General features: G+C 40.4%; 1 protein-coding gene across 1 annotated transcript in view; it reads left to right on the forward strand.

The window, feature by feature from the left end:
* The first annotated feature begins 3,624 nt into the window (after window positions 1–3,624).
* Window positions 3,625–16,505, forward strand: part of TSG101 (tumor susceptibility 101) — a 53,294-nt gene continuing 40,413 nt past the window's right edge. Inside the window, exons 1-3 of the mRNA XM_065402736.1 lie at window positions 3,625–3,809; window positions 13,467–13,551; window positions 16,107–16,172. Of these exons, the coding sequence (XP_065258808.1) occupies window positions 3,768–3,809; window positions 13,467–13,551; window positions 16,107–16,172 (193 nt within the window). The 5' untranslated portion in view covers window positions 3,625–3,767. The remainder of the gene's footprint in view (window positions 3,810–13,466; window positions 13,552–16,106; window positions 16,173–16,505) is intronic.

Here is a 16,505-nt window from a genome sequence, read left to right on the forward strand (position 1 = left end):
GTAATTGAACTTGACACTAGAACACTGCTAGGAAAAATGGAAAATATTTTTTTAATGATACACCTTTGAGCTTGAGCTTTTGGGCACTGTGTATGAATGCTGTTGTATGTTCATTTAATTGTCTGAGCTTTTTTTCCTAGAATTTTTCTCTATTTGAATTGTTTTGTATGTTTTACAGACACTTTAGGTGCTTTTATGCTATGTTTTAGAAATAACTTTTTTGTTTTAAACACTAGAGGTATTCCAACAAGTACAGCATTGGTACAGATACTGTACACAGTGGTGAGGTGTTTGTGTGAGGGGAGGTGGGAATAAAGGACGATCTGACAGTTGAGTAATATAGAAGTAAATAAGGCTTGGGGGCATAATTAATTCATGGAAATATATGATTCAAAGCCCATTGATGTCAGTGGGCTTTGGATCAGGTTCATAAGGAATAAAGTGAGGAAAGGCAACTGAATCTGAGTAGGGAGACACCCCTGGCTGATGAGGGTGAGGGGTGTACAGAAAAAGCAGGATACTAGTGTTTAAAATAAACCAAAAAAGAATGCATGTTGGTACAAGTGGTTTTATCGACTTCTTAAATAATCTTTGCTTGTTCATTATGTTACACTCCTAAAAGAAAAGTAGCATATTCATCTTGTGTGTAGACTTTAGTATTAAATTGAATACTAATGATACCAAATACAGTAAAGGAGAAAACTCTTAAAAGTGCTGGTATGTATTTCTTAAAATACCATTGAAGCTTTACGTTGGTAAAGATACAATATATGAAGGAATTAGATTGATACACTTGCTTGTGCCTTACACTTATACCTCAGAAAGGGCCCAGTCTTGAAGAGGCTTAGTACCCTCAACAACCTTTTGGGCCTGATATGTATCATTTACAAGTCCAGTTTCCATTGTGATCGATGGGAGCAAGATTTAGCCCATTGACTTCAGTGGGAGTTGTGATATGCTGAGTGATCTCAGGATTGAGACCAAAAATAGGAAAACTACATTTTCTTTAATGGGATCACCATTCTTATTGCCTGAGAATTTTTTTAACGTTTTAATCAGTGATGTTTTGTAAATAGTGATTATTATGATGGAACAGTTGAGCTGGTTGTTTAAACATAATTGAGCTCTAGTCTCTAGCTGGACTGGTTTTCTTTTTAACTTATTAAAATCATCCTGAATGAGCAATAACTAACTTTTCCTTAAAGTGTGCATTTAAAATTGTTCATAAAGAGGGCTACACTTAGCTAGAATAGATCGTTTTTGTACCTTAATGTTGTATCTTATTTTGTTAAAAGCTGCAGTCCTCTTATAATTGGCACTTTTTGGGATAAATGGTACTTAGCGCTCATAATAATTCAGAAATCTGATCTAATTTTTAAATCTATTAAATGCCATTGTTCAGAAGTTTCCAATTTTTATTTAAAAATAAGGGATTGCAGCTTTAGAAATACATTATATGGCACTTTACATTGTCGTAGGAAGGAAATTGTCTAAAGTCACTTTTAGACTAATGGCACTAAAAGGCATCTGTTGTATGACACTTATTCTTGTTCTTCAGAAACAGTGGGAAAAATAGGTTTCAGAGTAGCAGCCGTGTTAGTCTGAATCCGCAAAAAGAACAGGAGTACTTGTGGCACCTTAGAGACTAACAAATTTATTAGAGCATAAGCTTTCATGGGCTACAACCCACTTCTTCGGATGCATATAGCACCATCTGCTAAAAAAACTCCCTGACAAAGCACAGGAACAAATCTGTACAGACACATGCCTAGAACCCCGACCAGGGACATTCTATTTGCTACCCAAGATCCATAAACCTGGAAATCCTGGACGCCCCATCATCTCAGGCATTGGCACCCTAACATCAGGCTTGTCTGGTTATGTGGACTCTCTCCTCAGACCCTACGCTACTAGCACTCCTAGCTATCTTCGAGACACCACTGACTTCCTGAGGAAACTACAATCCATCGGTGATCTTCCAGAAAACACCATCCTGGCCACTATGGACGTAGAAGCCCCCTACACCAATATTCCACACAAAGCTATATGCATCCGAAGAAGTGGGTTGTAGCCCACGAAAGCTTATGCTCTAATAAATTTGTTAGTCTCTAAGGTGCCACAAGTACTCCTGTTCTTTTAGTGGGAAAAATAGTGTTTTAGATGCACAAAGTACTTGTAAGACATGGCTTCCTATTAAGGGCCTCTAAAATGGGGATTTTAGTTGGCCAGCCATTTCCAGTATATTAAACAGTTGGTGTGTTGCTGCAAAACTCTTAATGTTGATATCTAGGTTCAGATATACTGAATTCATGTAACTTGTACATTGCACTATTTTCCTACTATTCTGTATTTAAAGTATGGTTCTTATGCGTTGAGGGTGTCATGAAGTATTGAGTCGTCGTACTTTCATTCAATTCTGTTTTAAATCATGGTTCTCATGCCTTGTGGTTCTCATAATGATTCTTGTTATGCCTCTAAATGAATTACTTATGCGAAGGTTGTTCTTAGAAAAATGAATCAAAAATGCAGTAGACAATAGGTGGTCTGGAGTAGTGATCATGTGCTGTCCAAGGTACCATATCAAAGGGTCTCAACTAAAGAAAAGCATCAGGCACCAAGATAATAGGAGATGCTCATTAACTCTAATACTATGTTATGGTAAGTATGCTCTTGTATTAAAATATTAATCACAAATCAAACAAAATGCCATTTGTAACTACCCTTGTAGGGAATGGGAGAAACGTCTTGTTATTTACATTACAGCTGTCAGCAATAAGCTTTGGCCGTACGCTGTTATGAAGTGGTAGTAATAAAGGATACAGAACTTGATACCTATGCTGTCTATGTATTAGTCTATTCTATCTTATGGACTCATTTCTGGGTGTAAAATTTAGCATGCACACGTGTTTACAGAGGGGGCTGCTCTCCTGGTTTGCTCCTGTGGCTTAAGGCGGGGGTAGTCAAGAGGTGAACTGTGGGCCAAATCTAGTCCACCAGATACTTTGGAACAGACCCTAAAATCTTTGTATATACTTATCTTTTTTTATTATTATTATTTTTGTCTCTTCTTCTCCAAGAAATTTGCACCTTGACAAAAAATAGACTACCCCAGTAAGAGCAGGGCCCATATGCTGCTCTGCAGTCATGTAGTAGTGCTGTGGCCAGCAAGGGCTGGTGAGTACGATGCGGAGGAGCCCTTGGGTTCTCAGGTGCATGGATGAAGGTGAACTGGACTTGCTGGTGGCATTGGTCCCCTTGCAGCTGGGGTGGTGCTGCCCCTGTGGGTGAGGCCCAGTTTGCTTCAGCTGAAGGGTGGACACACTCTTTAAGGCAAGGTCCCTGCAAGGGAAACGTTCAGAACCGGTTCAGCTAAACCACTTTTAAACTGGTTGGAGCTGCTTGTAGACGTGCTGCCCATGAACCACTTTCCACGTCTTGCGGGCGCAGGCGCAGCTGTCGCGGCCCTGCCACGCCCCAGGCCTAAAAGTGTGTGACCCCCCCCCTGCATGTCACATGACCTTTTCGAAGCGCTCAGTCCCCGGCCGCGGCCCAGTAGTGCCTGAACTCCCCTCTGTCACGTGACGAGGGCAAGCGCCCCCGAGTTCGGAAGTGACGTGTGAGCCGGCGGACATGGGTCTTGCCGGAAGCGTAGAGCGCGGTGAGCTTCCTGTTTATGCAGGAGGAGGAGCCGGAGGCGCGCGCTAGGCCGCTCTCTCGTCTGCGCCGCGGCAACGGTAACGGCGGCGAGTCAGGGGGGCGAGGCTGCCATGGCGCTGTCCGAGCCCCAGCTGAAGAAGATGCTCGCCAAGGTAAGCGGCCGCTCCCGAGACTCTGCCGCCTGGGAAGCGGTCGCCCCCCCTACACCCCGGGCGCTTCGCCGCACCCCCGGCAGCGGGCGGCTTGGTCTGTTCTGCCCCCGCCCCCCCGGATATCTCCTAGAGCTGGCTGCTTTTCCCGACCCGCCTCTAAGCCGGGGTCCGTTCCCCTCCTACCCTTTCCCCGGGGCTTCCCGTCCTGGGCGTCTCGCTGGGGTGGAGCCCGGAGCAGCCAGACGAGACCCGCCCTCGCCCCTGGGACGCTATTGTGTAGGGAGCCCTGAGCCAGGGAACTGGGAGCTTCGCCCCTCTTTGGGGGGCGGTGCACGGATTCCTGCTTGCGGGGCTTCGTCTCCCACCGCCCTGGTGTGTCCCCAGCCGACGCGTACAGCGAACCCACCGTGCGGAGATGCAGCGCCGAGTCCTGCCTCTGCCACCACCCCACGGGGGGTAAGGGGCCGCATAGGTGTCTCTGGGACAGGAGCCGGCCCTGCCTGGTCTTCGCCCCTGGGACGGGGGTGATGTAGGAGTCAGTAGAATTTAAATTTAGCTGCCTTCGTCCATCGCCGGTAGCTGGAAAAACCACCCCCTTTGTTTGTGGCTCAAGAAAACCTGATCTCAGAGTCATTGAGAGAAAATAATTGTAGGTCCCCGTCGTTCTTCGCTGGCTCTGAGCACTTCAGTTTGACATCCGTCCGGCGGCTGCCCTCCTGTTAACCTGCTGAACAAGCCATAGGCTTAAACTGGTGTTGAGGAGTCAGGACTATTTAGTTCTACTAACTTTCTTTGTGACCTTGGACAAATCGTTTTTACCTTTGTGCTTCCATTTCCCCATAATGTGTTTAAGTGTTTTATTTTGTTCCTTGGCTGAAAGATCCTATATAAATATAAAGTATTATAGTAACCAGTCTAGTAAGTGTGGTGGTATCACCATTTCTAAGAGGTCTTTTTAAATAGTGGTTGGATTTAGCTAGGGACCAGCAAAAACCACTTGTACAGCAGAGGCTGTCATTACACAAAAAATGGAACAAAACTATACTGAGTGGGATATTTGCACTGCAGTGTTAGCGCTTTACATATTAACATTAAAATACTGTACTCACTTATTTCTGTATTACATTGGCTACTGTGGTAGGTTTCCTCTGTACCATCCATATTTAGTAAGAAAATAAAACATTTATGTTTAGAAATTGATTTTACAGTTATGATTGAACCAATAATTAATGGGTTGTAATAGTTGTGCATCTTTCAGATGTGCAAAAATTGAGAAAATAGTGCTAATAAACTTGGCAGTTGTAAATTTGTAGAAACCAGAGACTGCCAGTAATTAACACTCAGATTTGTGAGACAACCTTTATTCATTCACATGTAGTAAACCTGTATTTGTGGTCACTTACTACCCATGGTCAATCAAATTGACTGATGAAAACTCAATCTCTGAGATTGTTTTCCTATGTTAACTTGCAACATTTAAGTGGTCACCTGACAAACACATTAGCAGCCACACAAGGACTTGCTCCGTGCCTTCAGTAACAGTGAAGAAAACCTACTGACGTGTCTGCAAGAAAAGCTGCTCCACCTAAATGTTGAAGCTGAGGCCCACGCTAAAATCCTACTGAGCTAGTCCCTGCCACCAGCTACTGTCATTAGAACGTTGCACTGTATTGTAATATTTAAAGGCTTTTCATATTGGGTGTACAGTATTGATTACTTCATGTTTCAGAGGGGTCTGGGCAGGGTTTCATCTTTGAAGTTACGCTTATGAGCTTTCTACAAAATTAGATCTAATTTGACTGTATATAAAAAAAACAGGAAAGTAATCTGTTTTACTTTCTGAGAAAGAAGTTGTGATGGGAGAGGTAGTGAGTTTCTGTTTTTCACTTTGGAGGTCCATGCAGAGGATTGGAACAGTGTTAATCAGATCATATATATAAAAGAAATTCATCCTAATTTGCTACATATGACTTCAGTGAAAACTGCTGTTCACCTACTAGCAGATGAAAATAGAGGCTTCTTAACCTCTCTCCACTTCTTTGGACTTGCTTTCACAGAAAAGATATTATACTTCTTAAATGTGTGGCTATAAGGAGGAGACTTTTAGGTATTTCTAATGAGAAATATTCAAAAACTGTAACAGTAAATGACATCTAATTTAAGTGAACATAAAGATTTATTTCCTCTGCAAGTAAGTATTTACTTCTGTCATTGACTTACTGTGTGAGCTTGGGCAAATCACTTAGGCTCTGTGCCTCTGTTTCCTGATCTATAAAATGGAAGTATTTATATGTTGGTTGTAAAGTGGCTTGAAATCTTGACTGAAAAAGCGCTATATATATAAGAGCTAAATATTTGCTCAGCTTAATACATTTAGAAGTCAATAGCTGCTTATTTTCTCATAGGGATTTTGGAGACTCTTTCTGAACCCTTATTCAAACTGACAGTTTATATTTTGAACCATTATTCAAAGGACATAAAATATTAGATCAAAAACTGTTTGCTTATTTAATATAAATTGGAATGAAAAGGAAAATAAAGGGCACAGACATATTACATAATTGCAGAGATGTAGCTGAAATAAGTTATTTTAAATTTGACAGTGTAGTTGAAAATAACTCTTAAATTGGAGAAAGTCCATTTCAGAAACAAGAAAAAATATTCCCTCAAATATCATTTTCTATGCAGTATTTTTCAGTCTGTCGGTATTCCATAGTTGTTTGAATAATCTTAAAAATCACATGAGAATGGCTACTGATGTTGCTATAAACAGAGCAAATGCTGCAACAGTCAAACTCATTATTTGCATATCTCTTGAAAGTAAGGAATAATAAATTATTGAACAACCAGGATAATAAAGCAGTCACTGCAACAATATTTTTTTAAATCTAAGAAAAAAATCAAACTATTGCCAAAGCTCACTTTTCTGTGTGCTGCTTAAAAAAAAATAAAATTTCCCCCCCAAGTATCTGAAAATGTCAATCCAGAAATTTGAAATTACTATAAAGAGAAATATATATTGGAGTGATATAACACTCTGAATTAAATTATAAAAGTCTTCAACCAGACTTCATAGTTTTAAATGCACCATTCCAAGTCAGCTAAGCAGTGTGTCATTAAGATGTTTTAGATTTCTTCGTGATAATAAATGCTTTCTTCTCCGTCGCCATAGAAAAAAGTAGGATTGAAATAATACTGTACACATGCAACACCTTTCAGCACGCTGCAAACACAAGTCTCGCAACATTCATGTTTATCTGACAAGCATAACTGGGGCTGTCAAGCGATTAAAAAAATTAATCGTGTGATTAATTTCCCTGCTAAACAATAATAGAATACTATTTATATAAATATTTTTGGATGTTTTCCACATTTTTAAATATATTGACTTCAATTATAACACAGAATATAAAGTGTACAGTGCTTACTTTATATTTATTTTTTATTATAAATATTTGCACTGTAAAAATAAAAGAAATAGTATTTTTCAATTCACTTAATACAAGTACTGTAGTGCAGTCTCTTTATCATGAAAGTTGAACTTACAAATGTAGAATTATGTACAAAAAATAACTGCATTCAAAAATAAAGCAATGTAAAACTTTAGTGCCTGCAAGTCCACTCAGTCCTACTTCTTGTTCAGCCAGTCGCTCAGACAAACTAGTTTGTTTACATTTGCAGGAGATAATGCTGCCCATTTCTTATTTACAATGTCACCTGAAAGTGAGAACAGGCATTCGCACGGCACTGTTGTAGCCGGCATTGCAAGATATTTGCGTGCTAGATGTGCTAAAGATTCATATGTCCCTTCATGCTTCAACCACCATTCCAGAGGACATGCATCCATGTTGATGATGGGTTCTGCTCGGTAAGGATCCAAAGCAGTGTGGACCAGTGCATGTTCTTTTCCATCATCTGAGTCAGATGCCACCAGCAGAAGGTTGATTTTATTTTTTGTGGTTCAGGTTCTATAGTTTCCACATCGAAGTGTTGGTCTTTTAAGACTTCTGAAAGCATGTGCCACACCCCATCCCAATCAGATTTTGGAAGGCACTTCAGATTCTTAAACCTTGGGTCGAGTGCTGTAGCTATCTTTAAAAATCTTACATTGGTACCTACTTTGCGTTTTGTCAAATCTGCAGTGAAAGTGTTCTTAAAACGAACAACATGTTCTGTCATCATCCGAGACTGCTATAACATGAAATATATGGCAGAATGCGGGTAAAACAGAGCAGGAGACATTCAGTTCTCCCCTGAGAAGTTCAGTCACAAATTTAATTAGCACGTTAGTTTTTTAACGAGTGTAATCAGCATGGAAGCATGTCCTGTGGAATGGTGGCCAAAGCATGAAGGGGCATATGAATATTTAGCATATCTGGCACATAAATACCTTGCAATGCCGGCTACAAAAGTGCTATGCGAACGTCTGTTCTCACTTTCAGGTGACATTATAAATAAGCGGGCAGCAATATCTCCCATAAATGTAAACAAACTGGTTTCTCTTAGCGATTGGCTGAACAAGAAGTAGGACTGAGTGGACTTTGTTTTGTTTTTGAGTGTAGTTATGTAACAAACAAACAAAATCTACATTTGTAAGTTGCGCTTTCATGATAAAGAGATTGCAGTAAGATGCTTGTCTGAGGTGAATTGAAAAATACTATTTCTTTTGTTAATAATTTTTACAGTGCACATTTGTAATAAAAATAATATAAAGTCTAGGTTCCTGGGTTAGTGTTTTTGTTGTGTGGTTTCCGGTGAGTATTTGCTTCAGGTTGGGGGGCTGTCTGTAAGCGAGGACTGGTCTGTCTCCCAGGATCTGTGAGAGTGAGGGATTGTCTTTCAGGATAGGTTGTAGATCTTTGATGATGCGCTGGAGAGGTTTTAGTTGGGGGCTGAAGGTGATGGCTAGTGGCGTTCTGTTATTTTCTTTGTTGGGCCTGTCCTGTAGTAGGTGACTTCTGGGTATTCTTCTGGCTCTGTCAGTCTGTTTTTTCACTTCAGCAGGTGGGTATTGTAGTTTTAAGAATGCTTGATAGAGATCATAAGAACGGCCGTACTGGGTCAGACCAAGGGTCCATCTAGCCCAGTATCCTGTCTACCAACAGTGGCCAGTGCCAGGTGCCCCAGAGGGAGTGAACATAACAGGTAATGATCAAGTGATCTCTCTCCTGCCATCCATCTCCACCCTCTGACAAACAGAGGCTAGGGACACCATTCCTTACCCATCCTGGCTAATAGCCATTAATGGATTTAACCTCCATGAATTTATCTAGTTCCCTTTTCAACCCTGTGATAGTCCTAGCCTTCACAGCCTCCTCAGGCAAGGAGTTCCACAGATTGACTGTGTGCTGTGTGAAGAAGAACTTCCTTTTATTTGTTTTAAACCTGCTGCCCTTTAATTTCATTTGGTGGCCCCTAGTTCTTGTATTATGGGAATAAGTAAATAACTTCCTTATCTACTTTCTCCACGTCACTCATGATTTTATATACCTCTATCATATCCCCCCCAGTCTCCTCTTTTCCATGCTGAAAAGTCCTAGCTTCTTTAATCTCTTCTCATATGGGACCCGTTCCAAACCCCTAATCATTTTAGTTGCCCTTCTCTGAACCTTTTCTAGTGCCAGTATATCTTTTTTGAGATGAGGAGACCACATCTGTACGCAGTAATCAAGATGTGGGCTTACCATTGGTTTATATAAGGGCAATAATATATTCTCTGTCTTATTCTCTATCCCCTTTTTAATGATTCCTAACATCCTGTTTGCTTTTTTGACCGCCTCTGCACACTGCGTGGACATCTTCAGAGAACTGTCCACGATGACTCCAAGATCTTTTTTCTGATTTGCTGTAGCTAAATTAGCTCCCATCATATTGTATGTATAGTTGGGGTTATTTTTTCCAGTGTGCATTACTTTACATTTATCCACATTAAATTTCATTTGCCATTTTATTGCCCAATCTCACTTAGTTTTGTGAGATCTTTTTGAAGTTCTTGTAGGTGTTTGTCTCTGTCTATCCTTGCAACAAAGCCCGATGCCAACTCTGTCCACATATCTATTCAAGTGACACCGTCATAGGACCTAATCACATCAGCCACGCCATCAGGGGCTCGTTCACCTACACATCTACCAATGTGATCTATGCCATCATGTGCCAGCAATGCCCCTCTGCCATGTACATTGGCCAAACCGCACAGTCTCTACGCAAAAGAATAAATGGACACAAATCAGACGTCAAGAATTATAACATTCAAAAACCAGTAGGAGAACACTTCAGCCTCTCTGGTCACTCAGTAACAGAGACTATGGCTACACTGGTGCTTTACAGCACTGCAACTTTCTCGCTCAGGGGTGTGAAAAAACACCTCCCTGAGCGCAGCAAGTTACAGCGCTGTAAAGCGCCAGTGTAAACAGTGCTAATCCCCTCATGGAGGTGGAGTACCTGCAGCGCTCGCATGCGACCACACTCGCACTTCAAAGCGCTGCCGCGGGAGCGCTCCTGCAGCAGCACTTTGAAGTTTCGAGTGTAGCCACGGCCAGACTTAAAGGTGGCAATTTTGCAACAGAAAAGCTTCAAAAACAGACTCCAACGAGAAACTGCTGAACTAGAATTAATTTGCGAACTAGACATTAACTTGGGCTTGAATAGAGACTGGGAGTGGCTGGGTCATTACACAAATTGAATCTATTTCCCCACGTTAAGTATCCTCACACCTTCTTGTCAACTGTCTGGAATGGGCCATCTTGATTATCACTACAAAAGTTTTTTTTCTCCTGCTGATAATAGCTCATCTTAATTAATTAGCCTCTTAGAGTTGGTATGGCAACTTCCACCTTTTCATGTTCTCTGTATGTATATATATCTTCTTACTATATGTTCCATTCTAAGCATCTGATGAAGTGGGCTGTAGCCCACGAAAGCTTATGCTCAAATAAATTTGTTAGTCTCTAAGGTGCCACAAGTACCCCTGTTCTTTTTAAGAAAAAGGTAGCCCTTCAGTGTAGTTACTTGTATGAGCAGTTATAGGACCAGCGATATCCCTTTGGTTTAGATAACAAGTTTGTTACTCAGGGACTACATTTGAACTAATTTGAGACTGCTAAACATCAATAGTATTCAGTAAGTGCTTTGTGGTGTTTACACATGGGTTCTGAAACTTTTTCGTAGTGTTGGACTCTTCCCTTCCATTTATAGTTGCATGCATACCTCCCTCACATTGCTACAGGGATGTTATATGAACACTAACTACTGTTCACATGGAAGAATATTAGAAAAGTAGTGTATACCTTTCTTGGTATAGGTTAGCAGTTGGAGACAAGACACGATCATATGCCAAGCTAGCTTTCTGCTGCCCATGAGCAGATGATTTGTGGACAGTTGGTGATTCATGAACCCTAGTTTGAGAACTATTGAATTATATGGTAGACTGCCTATTTTTACAGATCTCCATGACATCAGCTTCTCCCTGCTGCTATGGGAGTAGGTTCAGACCGTACAAAAGGGATGGGCCATGAGACAGCAGTACTGCTGCTGTTATGCTGACTTGGTGTGCTCCTGGAGCCTGGGACTACCTGTACCCTTTCCAGGCCCACAACTCTTTGTAGACATCTCTTCTGCTTGACTTTTTTATGAGGAGAAGACATCCCTGCCTCCACTCACCATTAGACTGACGTCACCCTGTCTCCACATTATCCCCTCTCTAAAGGGGGATTCCTCACCCTGTATTCCTCACAAATGCCACTTACACACTTCAAATAAAAATTGAACTTAAACATAAAAATACTTGCCTCTAGCTCAGTTTGAACCGTCAGTATATGCAGTGCCCCTGAATCCATGCACCCTAGCACTGGTTGAAAATCGTGCTCTCACTGGCACAACATGAAATGGGTGGCACCATGTTTCTTGTGGCCTTCACCACTGTGTCCCTGCACATACGTATGTTCTAGCAGCAAAGAGCATCTGCTGTCCCAGTAGGAATTGTGAATATGGTTACTTTCTACATAAGTTTGTATGTTGAACAAATATTTCATATCACACTGCGCTTCATTTACATATTTTATGAGTTACAAATGTTATATAGCTGAGTATCAAAAAAAGTTTAAGTACTTGTCATGGTTAACTGCACCCTGTATTCCTCCTGCCAGGTTCATTGAGGGCACCCACTTAATGTTTCCAGCTCCCAGACATGATCTCTCTTGGGTAGGGGCCCTGTTCCCACTCCTGTGTGACTGAGGGTTTTAAGGCTGCACATCTCCCTGCCTTACACTGTGGTATCCCCAGAAAGCCAGTCCACCTAAAGCCCAGTGCCTGTGAATTGCTTTCTCTCCAAGTGCAATGAACAGTGTATTGCCAGAAGTTACAAGTTACCACACAGCCCTTTTTAAGCAAGCACCTTTAAAGTAACAGCACCACAGAGATGATGATATAAAAAATAATAAAAGTTCCTAGACACATGATAAAAACTTACCAAAGATCACCCTCTGTCTTATGGCAACCTAGTAGACCAAAGAGACATGGGGATAGGGGTGGGGGTGGCTGAGGGGGGTGCCAGGGCACATGGGGATGGGGCAGATGTGCCTGACTGAATGAGAGAAGCTAGGAGTCAGCCAGGGTCTGCATGGGGAGGCTCCCTAACAGCCCCCCGCCCCCTCAAAAAACAAACCAAAAACCCTGTTCCATACTTTTCCCACACCCAACAACCCTCCAAGTTCACACTCAGGCTCCTTCCCAACAATTATTTCCCTCTTGCTCAGCTCCTCCATTACCCCTGACTTCCCCAAGCCTTTGCACTGCTTCTGAGGGGTGCAGGAAATACCCTTCTGTATTGTAGTTTAAATGAATTATTATTCAGAGTTCTGTATTAATATTCCTAGTAAGAAATCTATTTGTCAAAAACATTTCCTGAATTTTTTTGTTGTCTGTATTGTTACAGACATAGTTGCTGCTAGGTATTTTGAAATAAATTACCAAAATAATTGAAACTCGCGTGATTACATTGTGTTGTTTTGACAAAATATGCAGAATTTTGCAGAATTTTTAATTTTTTTGGCCCAAAATTCCCTCAGGAGTAGCATACAATCGCCCTAGCCCACTGTAATACAAAACATTTATAACAGCATGGTCCCCAAAGACACTGCATCGGATTGCTATATCCATCATGCTTGTTATGCAGGTTGAGAGAGATTTCTTAAAACCACAAATATCACCAGCCCCAAAAATGCTTTTTAGCATTTTTCCGATTAATTTTCCTTTGCTTTTGTTCTGTTTTGGCTTTGTAGTATAAATAAAAAGACCTTAATGGGAAGACATGTTGTAAACTTTTGTATGGTTACATCATATAGTGGGAAAATAGGTTTGATGACTCGCTAGGTCTTTTCCACATGGGACAGCTTTGATTCTACTCTTCTGATTTACAACTAGTCTGAACTTTAACCATAACATTACCTACATGATTTTTGCAAACTAAAAAGGTGATTTTTTTTTTTTTTTTTTTTAAGGATTTGACTTTTGTAGATAAGTGCTTCACTTAGAGCCTTGCAAATACAATTTTTGACCAATTTGCTTGTCTCCAAGAAAACCAATGTAAGACAGAACTTTATAGAATTTATGCTTTGCATCTTAAAGGCTACACAGGCATTAAATGCTTTTGTTTTTCAGTATAAGTATAGAGATCTGACGGTGCAGGAAACCTCCAGTGTTATTACCCAGTACAAAGACCTCAAACCTGTAATGGATGCATATGGTGAGTTTGTGCATAAGAAAATCTTCTCTTGTTTCTGATTTAAATGTGTAGTGTATTTGCATGGCATTTGCTCAGCTTTAAAGTTTGCAATTAGTAAAATTTAGTTGGCAACTGGTGCCTATATCTGGTAATAAGTTTTTATTTTTGTTGTTTTATACTCCTTTCAATAGTTTTTTATGGGAGAGGGCTGAAACTAGAGTATAGAATGTGAGGTTCTGTTAAATAAATTCTATTGACGGGATCACATCTTCCTTGGGGAAAAAACTTAGATAGAGAACACTTATTCAAAAAGAAATGTACACAGGAATTTTTTTCCCCTTTAATGTTGACAATAAGTGCTTTGTTCCTCTCAGCTTAGTTTTGGTTGATCCTACAGAGTTGTACTGTTGTGTATTGCTCAATAGTCAGTCTGTTGCCCTATTGGAATCTATGGGAAGATGGAAAATTCAGCTCCATTGTAGTATAAGATATTCTGATTGTTATATTTATTTATAAAGAACAGTAAATCGACCCCGCCTTCCAAAAGTGTCTTGTTAACAGTGAAACATCTTGACATTTGTTAGGGTAGGCATAAAATAGTCTACATTCATGTGTGTAGGAAAGCAGTTTCAGAGTTTTTGTAATGCACGTTATAAATATTTTTTAATTGCTTAACCTATCAGTGGTTTAACTGCTGTCACGTTAACTTTTTTTTTTTTTTTTTTAAATTGTGGCAATAAATGGCAATGTATTAAGTGTGAGAGAGTTCCAGGGAGCACTTCAGGAACTACACCTCTACCTCGATATAACGCTGTCCTCGGGAGCCAAAAAATCTTTCCGCGTTATAGGTGAAACCGCGATATATCGAACTTGCTTTGATCCACCGGAGTGCGCAGCCCCGCCCCCCTGGAGCACTGTTTTACTGCGTTATATCCGAATTCGTGTTCTATCAGGTCGTGTTATATCGGGGTAGAGGTGTAGTTTGAGGTTTGGGTTTAGTTAGCTTCTTTGCTCAAGATCCAAATGAGGGAGTAAACAGATTCACAGATAACTCTAATTTGGGAGAAATATTCAAAGAGACCTAGAGTAATTAAAAACAGGTAGAAAATAACTGAGTTTTAAATTGAAAAAAAAAAAAAATACAAACCAACAGCTGGGGGGAAGTAATCTAAAACATTTACCGTGAGAGAGAACCTGAAATAACCCTGAAAGAGACTGAAGGGAGAAAAGTGAACAGAACTCTAGACATGATTTTGTATTGTGATATGGTACTCAAAATGTCAATTCCATTTTGAGCTGCAAATGGAAAGGCTTATATCCTGAAGCATAAAGGTACTTGTTCCTTTCTAAACTGCTCTGGTGAGACTGCACCTGTGGAATTTCTTGTGTTCAATTCTAAACATCACTTTACCGGAAAGATAATTGACACTGGAGAGATTCATTTTTGATAACCTATTAAGAGTGAAGACACAGCGTAGCCAAGGCTTCTGTCTACGTTGAGAGTTAAGGCTAAATTATGGGGCAGCAACCCAAGAATTACTCAGTGCTGCTTTGCCCAAGACCTCTCTCATACTCCCTCCTCCATATAAGTGGTATAGTATCCCTTGTTGGTTGTATAGCAAATTAAATGTATGCTGTCCCCAAATTTTCAGTCTGCTGCAGGTTTATGTATTGAAAAAATATATGTGTATTGTAGAAGTTTTCGGGGGAAAGCTTGGGACGGGCATTTGTCACTTTGGGCACATGGGAAGACATGCGAGGCAATTTAGTTTTTTGGCAATCAGGGTACAGTTGAAGCTTTTGACTGGGGAGGAAGAGGCATCTCCCTCCACACCTTTTGGGCAGGCATGAAAGTGACTTTAAATTTGAAAGGGGGAGGAGGGGCTGAATTCCTCACTCCTCAGCAAACCTTGACACCAGCTAACTGTTCCGCTGTTTTTGCTCCTCTTCAGCATGCCAGTATCTGCCAGTGTCCAACCATGATTAAGTACATTAGCTTGATATTTCTGTTAAAATTACCCACAGTGAAATAGTTAACACTGTTGACATATAAGGTATCCTCAGTGTGCTTCAGATTTACCACCCTACTGAGATGCATAAGCAGTTTGTCTTTCAGAACTGTTGTTTCAGGATGTCTGTAGACACATGCAGACAACCGTGCATTGAATTTGCATTCAGTTCATATTTTGAAGGACATCTTTGCAATCATAAGAACTAGTGTGGGCTTTTTCCCCTCAAATGAGAGCTTAGATTCAGAACAGGGTTATGTGGTAATTTATGTGGATGCATCTTCACATGGGGCCTTTGAGTGTAGGAGACAGTCCTACATTTGTAGGGATAGGAGATCTTATTTTCTAATATGTCTTCCCCATCTCTAAAAATCTTTATTTTTAGGTGTTAATCAGCTATGAATAAATATTTTACCAATTTATAGATATGTAATAGTCAAGAAAGAGACACTCTTTAAGAACAGCATAAATATTTTTCTAGGTCACACAGGCTGAAAAAGGTTTAGGTAACTGGAACACAAAGCTAACTCAGCAAAAAATTATTTAATACTGTGTATTGTCTTTCAGTTTTTAATGATGGCTCATCCAGGGACCTGATGAGCCTCACTGGAACCATTCCTGTGCCTTATAGAGGTATGCATCATATCTTTCTTTTGTTTTCAAATCATCTGGAAGATTATTTTGGCTTGTAGATTGTTCAGTTTTAATCATCAGTATTCTCTTAAAAAAAAACTTTACTGTGTTATGTAACATTTTAAAAGATGTTTGTTCTGCTGTGTTATGGAATTCCAACATAATGTACAAGTTGTATTTGTCTCATGGCTGTTTGATTATTCCAGGAAGCCTCTACCTATCTGATAGTGTGGGAAGCAACATCATTATTTCACAGTAGTGCTATTGTCACTACTCAACAACATTTTTATTTTTAAAAAGTTTTTTGCTGTCAGCCCACTGAGGGGGAGGGCT

Source organism: Emys orbicularis, chromosome 4, assembly GCF_028017835.1.
Source record: "Emys orbicularis isolate rEmyOrb1 chromosome 4, rEmyOrb1.hap1, whole genome shotgun sequence".
In the NCBI taxonomy this organism is placed as follows: Eukaryota; Metazoa; Chordata; order Testudines; family Emydidae; genus Emys; species Emys orbicularis.